The sequence below is a fragment of the Pseudopodoces humilis genome, chromosome 4, assembly GCF_049639895.1.
Source record: "Pseudopodoces humilis isolate 2021_Gansu_Grassland_sample_001 chromosome 4, ASM4963989v1, whole genome shotgun sequence".
Classification (NCBI taxonomy): domain Eukaryota; kingdom Metazoa; phylum Chordata; class Aves; order Passeriformes; family Paridae; genus Pseudopodoces; species Pseudopodoces humilis.
Genome location: NC_142203.1, coordinates 1012441 through 1027594, shown reverse-complemented (window position 1 = coordinate 1027594; position 15154 = coordinate 1012441). Strand labels below are relative to the sequence as shown.

The following is a 15154-nucleotide window of genomic DNA, read 5'->3' as shown; positions in this document are numbered from 1 at the left end:
CTCTCCGGCGCGCTCGGCGGCGCGGCGGCGGGGGGCGCGGCGGGCGCCGGGAACAGCCGGTTGTTTAAAATCCTTCTCGAACCGTTTCTAATTCCCCCTCGCGCGGGGGGGGGCGGGGCCGCGCCCGGCCGGATGCGCGCCCCGTCCATCACCGCGCCGGGGGCGGGCCCGGCCAATGGCGGGCGCGTGTGGCGCCCGTCACCGTGGCGACGGGGCCGGTCCCGGGGAGGCGGTGATGGGTTGACAGGTGCGTGACAGTCGGGAGCTTCTCCGCAGGCATGTACGGCAAAGGCAAGAGCAACAGCAGCGTCCCGTCCGACAGCCAGGCCCGCGAGAAGTGAGTGCCCGCCCGCCCCGCCGGCCCCGCGCGCGCGGCCCCCTCACAAACTTTGCGGCGCCCCCCCCCCCCGGCCCGCGGCACCGCCGGCTCGCCCGCTCCGGCTCCGAGCAGCCCCCGCGCCGGGACGCGCCGACCGGGCTGCGGGGGGGGCGGCGGTGGTGTCCCCACGGCCCGCCCGGGACGCTGCCCGGCCGTGCCCGCCTGGCAGCCCGGCGGCGCAAGGTGCCGGGGCCCCTCCGCTAACAAAGAGCCCGGGCAGGGCGCCGCGGACGCGTCCCAACTCGCCGCCTCGCAACTTTTGCCGCGGCCCCCCATTGTTCGCTCTCGGGGGGCTCGGCGGCCGCCCCGCCGCACAAAGGGGAGCGGGCACCGCGCCCCCCCGCCCGGGCTCCCGCCGCCTGCCCAAACTCATGCCGGTCTCTTGTTAATTTCTTTATTTCTGATTGCGCACGAGCCGCCCGGCCGAGCCGCGCTCCGGCGTCCTCCTGCCCGCTGCCCGACGGGGAGGGCTGGGGGTGCCCGCAAGCCGCGCACCGCCGGGGAAGCGGGGAGCGAAACCCGGGATTTGGGGAACCGACGGCGTCTCCTCAAGTTGTCCTGACTTGGCGTGACCGAGGCCGGTTTGGCACGGCGGGGCTGGAGGGGGAGGAAAAGCCCGTGCGAGGAGGAGGAGGGGGACGAAGAGTAGCGGAGGTGGGAAGGTTGGGGTAAGGCTGCTGAGGGTGTCCGGAGAGCTCCGTCCACAGACCAGGTTCGCACATCTCCCTTGCAAAAATCGCATCGCTCCAGCGCGGGTTCAGCACCGGGATCTGCGCTCCGGGCACGGCCGAGGAGTTTCCCTTCAGGCAGCTTGTCTTGAACCTTCACCTAAAAGTTTTCGGATTTTTTCGGTGTTTTTTTGGGGTGTTTTTCCTTTGTGTGTGTGGTGTGTGTGTGTTTAGGAATTTGGGGTTTGATGGTTTTATTTGGTTTTTTTTCATTCTTTAATATTTTTTTTTTTTTAAAATCTTGGGTCAGTTCTTTTCGTGCGTTTTTATTTGTGGTTTTGTTCGGGGTTTTTTTGTTCGTTGTTTTTTTTTTTTTTTGTGGGGTTTTTTGTTGTTTGTTTGTTTTGTTTTTTTTTAATTTTTTTTAAAGACTTCCTAATTCCAGAGGCTGGCATGCACGCTTCCCTGCAACAGCAGCAGGCCAGGCATCTCCGTTTCTACAGGAGAGGGAGGTGGTAGGGGGAATTCAAGGCGTTTGACAATTTCACACCTAACTTTGCCACGGGAAAGTGGAGGGAGACGGAGGCAGCCCTGACGGGAAGCGTTAATTGCCGAGATGGAGCGGGAGACACAACTTGGGCTCTGAAATCTGATCAACTAGTGGCGCTTCTTAGTTCCAGTGGAGGGATAATTTTAAAAATAATTGCTTAACCGCCTAGTGGAAGCACTGTTTATTTGTCTTAGCGAAATTAGGGAATTAAACCATTTCCTCGTGCTACACGGTTGCTGGTGTTTGTCAATACACTCGGTAAATCACTGAAGGGCACAGTGGGATCTCACAGTGGGACTAAAAACAAATCCATAGGGCTGCTGTGCGTCAGCTCAGATGAAGATCATGTTGTTTTAATTCTGCCTTGCCAAAGCTACCCACTACAAGCCGCACAGACAAGTGCTCTGGTCGCGGAGCTGAAACTTTAAATGGTTTTCAGCCGTGTTCTTTTACTGTAGCTTATTTTTCTTCGGGGTTCATAAAGGTGCTGTGAAACACCTAATATTTCGTCCGCTCTGAAAACGCTTAATAATTTTCTGGGCAAGCTTGCCCTGCTGACTTACTGCCAAGTAGCAACTGCCCTCCTAAGTAAAGTTGTGAGGACCTGCTAGATGGTGCTGTTCGATTTAAATACACGTTGTCTCCCACTTGGAGCTAACAGCTGGAGATGTGGGCTCCTCACGTGTAAATTATTTTATGCAAAACACCGAAATGGTTTGTCTTTAGATCGTGGACCTGACAGCTCAGAAACTTCGTGACCGCATCTACTTACAATTGAACTCAGCTGGGAGTTAGAAGCATCCTCTTTCTCCCCCCTCCTCCTTCCTCCAGTGGGGAAAAAAAAGAAAAAATAAAATAAAAGAGCTTCGAGACTCGCTTTATGATGTAGAATACCATTAGGTATAGTCTACGTTCAAGTTTTTTTGGTATTTAATCTGTTAAAATTTCTTCTTTCTGATCAGATCACATCCTTGCCATTTCCATATGCTTTCTTCCTGACATCCAAAAAACTGTGATTGAATTTGTTTTTTCCTCTTAGGACATTGTTACACAGCCATGCAATGCTTGTCCCAAGGTAATGCATGAGTCTGTGTCCCGCTCTGAAAGAAGCGACCGTCCAATTACATATCTCTACAAAAATATAGCTCTGACTGCTGCTTGAGATTGTGCTATTTTGGAAACCACAGAGAAAAATACATATGTTTGACTGATACAATAAGTACTTATTTAATCAGGAAGAGTGGGATTGTAATTATGTTTAATATCAAAGTTTTTAGAACAGAATATTCAACTGAATGCTGGCGTGTCTCCTCAAGATTTTAAGTGCCTGAAATACGTAGCCAATAACCAATCTCCAAAATACACTTCTAATAATTGAGGAAATAATTTAAAAAAAAAAAAAAAAAAATTACACTCCCTCAGTTTTTAATGGCCTGATTATGTGGACCGTGTCTCTGTTCCCTTGAGGATGTGTGCCTGTGAGAGGACCAGGGTGTGAAAAGCTTATTTACCAAGTGTGGAAAAGATGTGTGTTGTTCAGCTGCTGTTTGTGATATTTGTTGTGATATATTTCACAGAGCTAACCTAGTGCCAAGTGTGTCTTGTAGCACGGTGTCTTGCTGTGTGCTGCATTCAGTGTTTGTGTCCTTTGAGGTTATGTAATTACTATAAAAACGAACAAATTCTGCCTGCCATTTGTAATAGCCCTTGGCAAATTTTCAGTTCCAAGATGGCATTTGTTTTGTGGTCCCTCTCTTTGTCCTTTCTGCTTGACCTCTGGGGTAAACCGCCTGTGTTACTTAGCTTCACAACATGCGTGAGGTGTGGGTGGTTGAATTTGGGGGCAACAATACCGAATTTTGTGCCAGAGAGATGCAGCGCAGCACAACAACTGGGTGAGACACTGGAGGTGAGGGCACACGATGCCTGTGAGCCGTGAGGAAGGTGAGGAGACGAAAATCACAAGAGTCTTTGTGCGCCTTCCTCTCACTCTGGAACAGCTGTGCCTTAATTTTGGGCTCTGTCCATCCCAATTGCTCAAGGATGGAAAAGTTGTATATTATACAGTACTGTATAATAATATACATATAATAATATATTATACAGTAGCTCTTCACCACACTGCTGTGCTGCTACCACCTCAGACCTGACTACATTGTCAAAGGAAAAAAAGACTAGAAAGTATCCATGCGTCCTCCGTTGTTATCTCTTCGAAGCAACTGTGAACAATCTTTCCCCCCCTCCTTATTCCTTAAAACAGGACTATTTCAGATTAGGATCTTGGACCTGCCAGCACTTCACTGAATGGTGAAACTCTGTAAACTTTTAATCTTTGAGAAAAACAAAAAAAAAAAAGGGACCAGAGCACACAAATTCCATTTGCAAGTGCAACTATCTGTTTATATATAAATAATGCTTCAAGTTGAAAATATATATGCTGTAGAAAAGCAGTTCTAAAAAAAACATACAAGGAAAACTAAATTCTGGTGGGAATGTATGTTTTGAATTCAGCTTTCTTCATATTCCAGTGGTCTTCCAAACTAGTCCTCTTCCCAAGAAGCCCTTAACCTTCTTGGGGCTTGGCAGACACTCATATTTAGGTTAAAAGCTAAGTGGATGACTAGAGACTGTGACTTAATTTGTTATAAAAGGATGCCTTATCAAAATATTGTTTCTTTTCAGGTGTGTTTTGAGAGGTCGGCTGTTTGTATGTTCAGTTTCTTTGTATGAGTGGAGTTCTTTTGGTTTCTTTTTTCATGTTTTGTTTTTTCCCTCAGATTTGAAAAGATTGCATTGCATGAATTTACACAGTTAAGTCACGTTTTTCCACCGCAATGTTCGTAAGGTACATAAAAATAAGATTCAGATAAAAAATTAACTGGCTTCAGTGATGAGTTTGCTACTCCTCCCTGGGAAATGGCCAGCTAGTTTTTGAAGTTCCTGGTGGTAAAAGATAAATTAATGTTTTTTTCCTCCCCTCCTTTTCAAGACAAATCCGTTAGTTTAATCCTGCCTGTTTTAGAAAGTTTGGGCTTGACATTTATTAATCAGGTGTAACTTGTAAAAGTTGCAATAGTGCTGCTCATGGAGTCTGTGAACATGAGGTGTTTCAGAAGAATATACCTTATAATAAACTCTGCAGAGGGAAGGGCTCTGGAAATAGAAGCTATTTATCAGAATATATTATTGGCATGTGCTTCAGGTGCTCCCTTACTCTGCACAGGTGCCTTAGGAGCACTTGAAAACGTTTCAGGTAATGTATGTGCTGCCATTCCGATTAAACAGGTACACAGAAGAAATTCATTCTGCTTAAATTACAGGCGTATGATCCTGTCACAGGTATTAAAGCAGCCAAGATTTTAGTAGCTTTGCCAGACTTCCACTGTTTGGGTGGAAAAATTACAGTGCGATATTTAAGCCTTGTGCTGATTTATTTAACCATTTTTGTGTGTACAAGTTTGGCTGAAATGTGGCCCGATTTGAAAATTGGGCGGAGGCAATATGTGTTTTCCAATGTTCTAAAAGTTTTCTCAACTTTTGCCGTGGAGGACCAATGATACCCCTCTTGTTAGAAACACTTGAAATCTGGTTGAAAAAGAAAAGGATGACAGATTTGATTCCAGAGATGTGTCTTTCTGCCATTTGCATGACAAAGCATCTGAATTTAGCCAGGATACAAGGCTTTTCAGAAAGATCCATTTGCATATGCTTAGGGCTTACTGACTGTAATCGCTGAATATTTCATCTTCGCTGGGAGGCAGCAGATCCTGGGATCAGAGGGGAGGAAAATTGGGGCTGGGTGGGAAGGAAAGTGGAGATGTGAGCAGCTGGAGCCTGCAGCTGTGAGGTGCCAGGACACAGGGACAACAGGGAGCTTGGAGGAAACGGGATGGAAATGGCTAGTCTGGAGAGGGGAGGCAGAGAATTGCTCCATAAGAGAACCGGCCCTGGAATTGGGGGTCTGGGAGGAGCATGCAGCATCTGGACCAGGGACACAGACCTGGTGAGAGGGCACCGAGCCAGGACAGCCAGGAGGCAGGTCAGGAAGTGGGAGGCTTTTGTCGAGTTAGGAGGAACATTCTGTCCCTCCAGGTGCTGGGAAATAACCATTCCTTTGCTGCCAGGAAGGACTTGAGAGAGCAGGGGTGTAAAATTTGTTGTCTCCACTGTAAAACCGACCCACACCTATGAGATAGATGGCAGCTGACTGAGGGGTGTGTGGCAGTCTTGGAGCTGTGTCTCTGGGATGTCAGAGCCCCGGGAGGGAAGGCTAGGATTTGCCATTCAGAAGCAGCTGGAACAGTGTGTCTCTGCAGTGTCTGGGTGCTGTACTTGCATTCCCAGAAATGTTCTCCTAACTTGGAAAATGCAGATATACACTGAACATATTTCTCACTTTGCCCTCATTTGCATGTTCACTGTTTTTTGGTTTGGTTTTTTTTTTTTTTTTTCCTTTTAGAAAAAAAAAAAAGCTCTGGGGTTTTTATTGTGCAGGGAAGAGCATTGTTTTGGTAATGAGCAGCTATTTGATAATTTGCTATTTTGCTGTCTTGCGGTTTGTGCCTTATGGCTGCCTTGCTGTTTCATAATACGGCTGTTCCTACAGGAAGATTGTGTTGTTTTTTTGGTGCCCAGCTCCACAGTGTCTGAGCCTCACCTCTAAAAATAGGCATCAAGCCACTCCTGACCGACAGCCAGTTTGGAAGTGGAACTAAGATGCAGAAAAGTAAAAGACAAAAATGTTTATTGGTTATTGGGTGCCCAGTTTGAGCTATGCAGCCCTGAATTTTTATTTTTTTTTCTTTTTTGGAGTATCACATACACCAGAAATGCATATAGACAGCTTCCACTGTCTCTCTTGCCACAGGAGGAGATGCCAAAGGAACTTGAAGAAATGTAGTGTTTTTGTGAAACTGCTATCTCTCTTGTGAATACACTTCAGACTGGAAGATGCACTCACAGTTATCCAGGGTGGAGAGCTGCAGACTCACCTGCAGCAGGGCCTCTCCACGGCTGCTGTTCTTAGGGAAGGAGACTCACAAATGTGTGGTTCTGTGGTTTGAGGTGGCTGATTGAGCAGAGACCCTTCATGGAAGGGTCGCTGCCCTGCACAGCCTCGTGTGGTCTGAGCAATGGCTCAAAACACCTTGTTTTTAAGAATTTTCTGCTAAGGCTCCTTTGGGCAAAACCAGATGACATTTTTTCTCCGTCAGTGTTCAGGAGCTACGTCTACAGAGCCTTCCACCTGTGTTGCTTGAGGTTAGGACCACTTGTTTCCTGCTTTTTTTGGTGCACAAACATTCCAGGAAGGAGTGCTGGTCCAGACTGAGTCACAGGCTGAGGGGTTTTTTTCTGCTCAGTTGAGCTGCTGACCCCTAACATCAGGTTGTTCAGGCAGTGGGCAGGTGTTGTTGCAGCTCCTGAGAGAAAATCATCCTCAGATACAAACAAATGTGTTAATCCAGAAATCTTGATGACCTCTGCTCATGCTTCTCTAGTCTTTGAGGTATTTCTCACTTCTGGTTCCAGGAAGGGAACAGGTGAGAACATAAAATGTCCCTTTCTAAGAAACTGAAATACAGTAGTAGTCTAGACCATAGAGTCCTAGCTTTTCACTTTCCATCAAATATAAAAATAAACTGAACATTTTTGTGGTGGGTCATTTTTTTTCCCTTTCACACCTTCTGTGGTTCCTGCCTCCGGACTGTTTGTTTTTTCTCCATATTGTTGGTAGCGTATTCAGAGCAGAATGAAATAATTACCTCTCATTTGACATAATACAGATAAAACAATGCTGCTAATGCTCCCTGGAACACTTGCATGTTTATTGTTGTTATTGTTGGGGGGTAGTTGTTTGTTTGTTTGGGGGGGGTTGTTTTATTTTGTTTTTTAAATAATCCATTTTTGCAGTCACACGCCCTCCAGGTTCTTTTTGCAGCACAGCTGCCTTGCCAATTATTCCCCATTCCATATTTGTGTCTTTGATTTCTTAGTCCTGAGCAAGGTACTGCACATTTGCCTGTATTGAATTTTCTGTTATTAACTTTCATTATTCTTTTCCTGTCCCCAGAAGGGCTTGTAATCTTTCCTGATTTGTCATGTACACTTCTGTATTTCTACATACCACTCATTAATGAAAGTCTTTTAGTGGAGTTGGCTTAGGGTAGGAAGAGCTTTCCTGAAACGTTCTCTCTTCTGTAGAAACATGCTGTTAGTGACTCTTCTATCATTCCTTTATTTTGTTGTTGTACCCTCATTTTTCATTTATTGAAAATGTTTGCTGATGCAGTCATCATGTGACAGGCTAAGAGTCAAAAGCTAATATTCTAACTTCCACCTGTTCCTCCTTGCCCACTGCCCACTCTCCCACGTGAACTAAACTGAGCTGACATTACTTTTTCTTGACAGATAATGTTGGCTCCTTCCCTTTCTGTTCTGAGGGTGTTTCTGTCCCTGAAGTGCTTCCTTTCCCTCCCTTTGCCCCTCCATTCCCTGTGCCCAGAGTGACCTGAGCCTCCTGTGGAGAGGCCTTTGGCTCCTCCAAGCCCCAGCTGCACTCAGCTTTGACATACACGTATTCTCTCTAGGAAAACCTGCCTAGTTTGTGATAAAAGAACAAAAATTCAAATCAATATAATTTATTTTGCCCATTTTTTTCTCTAGGCTTTCCAGAGTTCTCTCAATCTTTGGGCAAGAGTACCAGAGTTTTTGAGGGGTTATTTTTAAGCTGGAGCCACCTGTGGAAGAACACTATGACACCACACTTTTTTTTTGCCCTGCTTTGTTTCCTGTGCAAGTATCAATTGAAAATTACAATTTGAGGAAATCCAGATTTCAGAAATCACATTTCCTGGGGCAGGTACAGTTTTTCAGCTGTGGTTGTGGATAGTGAAGATTGTTTAGCTTGTCTGTTCATTGAATTCATGTGCTGCTTTATCCTGTCCTTTTTAGGCTTTAAATCTGACTTTGGACTTACGTCTTGGTGGTTTTTGGAGGTGGTGTGGGTTTGGTTGAAGTACAACCCTTGATGTTAACCCCAGACTCTTAATGGGATTGACGAGGTCTACATTGCCAGTGAATTCCTAACTTGATACTTAGGCTTGACTGTTTCTTTTCTTCCTTTCTCCTATTCCGAAATAAAATACTGTCTTTGAAAGAAATTTTCCATCGTGAAGAAGAAATTTAAGAAGCTAGTGAGTACTCAATGCCCTGTGCATTACATTATTTCCATTTTGTTTCCAATGCCTCTGAGTCTTGGGAGAGATTTCACCTTCAGACCAAACCACTCTAATTTTCATAGGAAGAATGCAGTGTCTTGAAAATACAGGAGCACTAAGTAATCAGTACTAAAGAGTTACCAGTATATGTAAATTCCAGTGCATGCAGTTTTATTTTTATATTGCTATTGATAATGTCTTGTTACTAGCAGGTGCATTTTTATATAATATATAAACATTATAGATATAATGAGTTAGGAAAGTTAATAAGAATGTTCCACTGCTGGAATTAAGCATTTTTACAAATAGTAGAAGAAAGTAAAATACTGTCTATGTTTTCTGTGATAAACACCTTAATGCTTATAAAAAAGTGTTGGATTTTAGTCTTGAAAACCTGTTTTAGAAGTTAGGAAAAAATTCAGCAGTGTCAGTAGCAAACTGTAGCCTGTGTTCCTTTCCTTGGGAGGGGTTGTGCTTTCTGAGTAAGATACTTGGAGAATTGGAAGTGTAATTCCTTAATAAATATGTTGTTCTTGACAGTGCTGGGGCAGAGTGGATCAGGCAGCTGACAGGGTGTGTGATTGTGTCATAAATACTGGGGGGATTTGTGAGGATCGGGGCGAGGCTGCCACCTGATGCTCTTCAGAAGTTGTGCTGCTTTATCAGACCCCTGTAGCAGCAACAACAGGATTTGAGAAACCACAGCCCCACCTGATTTCTCCATGTTAGACATGTTATTTATGTTCTTCTCCCAGTTAACCCTCAAAGAGTGAGGGCCAGCCTTGGATGGCTTCCCTTTGGGTCAGCCTTTGAGTGGAGGTGCAGGTGTTTGAGTGCTTGGAGTGTGGGGGAGTTACTGAAATTTCATCAGGTCTATCAGGAATAATGAAGCTCCCTTGCCAAATCTGAAGCCCGCCTGGAAGTGAAGGTTATGACTCCAATTCTGTATCTCTTGAATTGTTTGGCTCCTTTAATTGTTTATTGTCATTGTCTAATATTCCTTGAAATTTGAATTTGGAAAGGATACATGTACATAAAGGTGATGTTTTAAAAACTAAAAGGCATATATTCCAGCCTGAGTAATTTGGTTTTCCTGTGTGTTAGTATGCACATTGTAAAATAATACAAATGTAGGTTGATTTTTTGGGTTGGAGTAGAAGTACATGATCAACGAATAAACACACAGAGCTTGCACACAGGACAGTTGGTTAACAAAAATACGAAGCTGGAAAAGATGAAGGAGATCTGATCAGGAGATGAAAAGCAGTGTTGGAAGTTTGGAAATGTGCCTCTGGTGATGGTAATGGGCTTGACAAGCAGATCTGAAAGGTAAAACACATTGGTGTTCCTGACTTCTGATGCAGCTCCTCAAATCCAGTGTCACTTCTAATTTTGCTAAATGTATTTCTGATTCTTCATAAAGAAACAATGTTTACTTTCACAAGACCATTATGTGTAGACATGTGCATACACAAACCTAGTTATATATACTTCAAAATATTTTTAGAAATAATATGAGGTACTATAATGCAGCAAAACCCAAATAAGCAAAATGCAAATAAAACTATCTTTTGCTTCAAAGATGCAAGACAAAAAGTATGTCCAAACTGGTGGGACACAGTTGGGAAACATAGAAACAGTGAATGAAAAAACTATGTAGAATGATTGCAGAGATTATCCTAAATAGATGATTAGAAGCAAAACCAGACTGGAGTATTGGATGCAGATGTATTCCTATGAAATCCATTAATTAAAAGAAGTTGTTTTTAAAATGTTACCCATATTCCCCGAACAGACCTGTAAGTATATATTAAATAATTCCAAGCTAGAAGGAAAAAAAAAAGAAAGATGGAAGTTGCCCAGTGTCAGTCTCCAGTTCTGGGTGGGGTTACTCATTTAGGGGAAAAAAACCTACAAATAAGAGAAGGCTTTCTTGTCATAAAACCACAAGTATTTTTCCTGTAAAACAATGTAAGTGCATTGAGCAGTTTTTCATTCATATCACTATCTAGAAAAACTCTTACGAAATACTTCAGAAAGTCAAAAAAGGGCTCTGTGGTTTCAATACTTGGGCTGTGAGCCAAATAAATGCGTTTGAAAATGCAGGGTCATGCCTGCAGCAGCTTGTGGGAGTACCTGTTCCATATTTCAGAGAGCAAGTCGTGCATAAGGGGCTCCCTGATAGAGCAGCAGTGGGGATGATCAGCTGCAGCCGCAGGGAAACATACAGAGCTTGTGGAAGTATTTTGGTATTAGTTTCTGTTTAATTTCTCTTTGCACAGTGTACACATTCAATGGGCAAGGCATAATTAGAGGGGCTCTCTGGTGTGGTGTGTTTTTACAGAGAGCTTTGCCTTCTGCAAATGGTTGTGGGCTGAAGTGAGCACAGGCACTTAATGCTCAGCACAAACATTGGAAATCCTCAGTAATTCAGGGCACAAGTGAAAAACTAATTGAGGGAAGTGTAGGGAAACCTAACCCATGGCAGTGTCAGATGTGCCTCAGGCTTCCCGACACCTTATTCTGAGGCATTCCGAGGGTGTTGTGAAAGGAACCAAGAAACGAGATTAAAGGGACCAACAGTGCAACTTGGCAAAGTAGTTACTGTGTATTCTGCAGCCTCGAAATGGAAATGTTTTCATGTTCTTCCTGCCTTTGTGATTCAGTTGTGGATTTCAGCTAAATTTCAGTCCAGTTCTGGGAGAGGCAGTTTTTAACAAGCCCATTACTTTTTTGGTGTTTCTCATTTCCCAGTCCAGGACCGTGTTTAGAGTTAACGTGGCTGAAAGAGAGAGAGGAGCATTGCATTCTCCCAGCACCAGCTTTTCTCACTGTGTTTGTGTGTGTTTATAGGTGTATATGAATGTATGTAACAACATTTATGTATTAAGGGTTGATATCTTTCTTTAGAACAGGCAAACAGGCATCACTTGCATGTCTTGAATCACAGAAGGAGATTGGTGGGGAAAAAAGACAAACCAACAGTTTCGATTCAAACATGGAATAAAATTAAAAGGGGCTTTTTCAGATTAAATAGCTTAACTGCATTCTTGGTCCACTTTTGAGCTGGTTCAATGTCAGCCCTACACCCTTGTCTTGTTGCCTGGTATGGAAACACAAAATTTACTGTTGGTTGTGTAATGACTGTAGATACCTCACCAAGGCTGATTTTATGTTCAGCACCTCTATCTACTTATCTTCAGGACCAACAAAAGGACTACCAAACAATCCAGCTTCTTAAAGCAAAGTATTTGTTTAGAGCAGTGTGAATGAAAGCCTCCGAAAACAGCAAAAGCAGTCCATATGTGTAACTTTTTTTTGTCTGGAAATGCACTACTCCCCTAATGTTAATTAGTTAAATCAAGATTTTAATTCCCCCATCAAGCTTCCATCCATGTTTCTCCCTGGACAGCACCTCCAGCAATTAACACAAGTTTACCCAAAAAGAGAAAAGAGTTTTTTCTTACCCTTTGACAGGCCAAGTGGCATGCAGAAGCTTTTGTGCTCCAAAATTTTATTCTTTCTCATTTGCCCACTTTTTGGTTTGTGGGGATTTTTTTCCCTCCAGCTCTATTGATTCTGCGTAGGTGTATGTCAGAACCTCACAGTCTGGTTCCAGGGCTTGGGGGAGCTCTGAAAGCAGCATGAAACCAGGATGGAGGGCTCTGTTCTGGAGGTGGTGGAGGGATCTCAGATGGGTGGAAAGCTGGTGCTCTTAAGCCAGCTGTCAGATATTTTAGCTGAATTTGAAGCGGACGGGACAGGTGTAGCACATTTTGAAATAATACAGGAGCCATCTCAAGGATCCAAGTGTGTTTGAACCCTCTTTGCCCCACAGCCTTCCAGCTGTAATGGTAACAGATAAAAATTCTGCGTGTTCTAAGCTAACACACAATGTGCCTGGGTACTCAGAGGTGTGCTGCTGGGACAAACCTCCTTGCCTCTTCCCTCAATGCACTGCTCAGTACAGCAAGCTTCCTGGAACCTCTGTGTGCCTTCATCCATCATGTAAAATTGAAAAATTACTGTTAGAAAAAGTTCTTTCAGGGACGTGATACAATCCATGAGTTATGCTGTGACACTCAGTGAAGATGTTGAGGTGTTCTTACATTGGAGTCAAGGTTTTTTCCCTTTACTTTGCAAGATTCAAGTTCAGTAAACAATCATTTTCCAGCCTACTCCTACTGTTCTGTATTTGTATTCTACAGTCCAAGAATATTTCTTTCTCAGATGGCTGAGATCTGACTATTTCCTTATTGCAGAGTTACATTTTTTTACCTATGTCACACAGATTGTAAAATTAAGTAAATTTCATCAATCTCTTGGGCGTTCAGGATATGTTCAGATACAGATTTTCACTTATTCACTTATTTTCACAGTGTTCTCTTTCTTTCCTGAGTTTTTATTTCTACAAGAAATGGAGATGCTGGTGTGCAGGCGTCCTACCTTGCCATGGGGTACTGCAGGGAAGAAGAGATGCACTGGAGATGACTCAGAAGGGTCCAAACCTTTTTGAGTGTCTCTGGCATGTGACCCAGTGTGATACACAAATGTCAATTATGTGATTATGAAATGTAAGACATGTGATGTGCTTTAGCCAGATCATTTCTCTTTATGTGAGATGCTCCATTCAAAATGAAGGAATGGGATGCCGTTGTAAATTATTTTCTGGTTTAGTAGTCATAAGACAACATGTTTGCAGGCAACATGTCTGTAGCTGAGACAAGTCCACCCTGCTCAGCTCCTTTTTTCTTCTGAGTGTAGAAGGCTGTTAAATGTAGGTGGTTTGGGCTTGCTTTTTGATACCCTGCCTGCCCAAAAATGAAAGAACTGGGTGATGTGCATGTGTCTGCTTGCCAAGCTGGCTCTGCTAGTTCTGGGTTTTCTCATTGGACTGCGTCAAGGTAAGTTTGAGAAATATGTAAGAAATAAAGAATGCAGCCCATGTCTGGAAATACTGTTGGCTAAGTGGTGAATCTAAAATATCCATAGCCTTGCACCCTTCCTGCTGTAGCTGTTGGTACCTTCTAGAGGAGAATCCCACGACCCTCAGGAGAAGGCTCCAGGAGCAGCCGTTTACCAGTGTGGTCATTCAGTGTCTCTGGAGCCCTTCAGGAGGCACAGGGGTCCCGCAGGGCAGGGGCGTGTGTGACAGAGCTGCTGTGCTGAACTTCACACACTGAGCTGAGCTGGAGCTGGGAGTTGCTGCTCTCCCAGCAGGACTCCTCCACTGGGTTTGCATCCCTGTCCCACCTCCCCTCCTTCCATGCACTGTGTGCTGCATGTTGAAAGGGGTGAGTCACCTCTTTTATTATGTTTTGAATACTTTCCTCCCAAATGTAGTTTATTTTCTGCAGGGAAAGGAAAGAATTTATGCTGTCCTGGTTCCTTTTTTTTATCAAAGCTCTTGCTAACAACTTCCAGCTGAGGGAGTTCTTGATATTTTTAGCCCGAGATATTTAGCTATTTGAGCCTCTCTACATGTTTTCCTACTGATATATATTAACTGGAGGGGGAGGATGGTTCTTGTCAGTTAATATATTCATGAGCATGCCTGCCAAATTGCCCACACTGAGTCCCAGGAAACTGAACACTTCAGAGCTGGGGGGAAGTTTGAGTCTTGGTCTGAAGTATTTGCATCAGCTTCATTACTCCATTATTTGACTGATGCTGCCATAACTGTGTTCTCACTGAAGCTTCCTTTTTATTTTAAGAGGTGGTGTTTGTATAAAAAAGAGACATAATTGATTTCTGCTTCAAAACACGAAAAAGTATATAAACTAAAAAGTGGAGAATCATAAAATGGGATATTACATTAAAAAATGTAATTTCTTTTGAAATATCTTTTTTTTTTTTTTTTTTTTTTCTTTTTTAGAATTTTTTTCCCAAGCAGCAAAATCCTCAGTCGTTTCACTAAAGTTTCTGTTTTTTTGGTTGTCTGGTCTGTGGTCTGATGGAGTTCTTCAAAATTCCAGATGTTGTACTTGATGGCACATCTTACAGCATTTTCAAGCCTCTGAATAACCTTAGCCTTCCCTGAAAGCCACATGAACATTGTTTTGAAAGAAAATATTAAACATCACTCACATTGAGCTTTTGCCTTTAAGACCCACTTTGGCCTATTTAACCATAATTTCACAGATCTTACTGTCATCAGTTCTTTTCCCCTTTCCCAACAAAGTTTCAGACTCAAGATGAAAATCTGTAGATTTGTCTCAGTGAAGTGTAGTGATTCCAGCAAGTGCTCCAGCATTGTCCCTGTGGAGCCTGGGAGGTGGGGGCGAGAGGGGCAGGTGGTGGGAACCATGCTCAGTTTAAAATGAGAATTAAATGGCATTTG

At 43.7% G+C, this 15154-nt stretch overlaps 1 protein-coding gene across 2 annotated transcripts in view; it reads left to right on the top strand.

The window, feature by feature from the left end:
• Positions 1 to 203: 203 nt before the first annotated feature.
• Positions 204 to 15154, top strand: part of SSBP2 (single stranded DNA binding protein 2) — a 136535-nt gene continuing 121584 nt past the window's right edge. For both annotated transcript variants that reach the window (XM_005529454.3, XM_005529451.3), the window contains exon 1: positions 204 to 337. In XM_005529454.3, coding sequence (XP_005529511.1) covers positions 279 to 337 — 59 coding nt within the window. In that variant the 5' untranslated portion in view covers positions 204 to 278. The remainder of the gene's footprint in view (positions 338 to 15154) is intronic.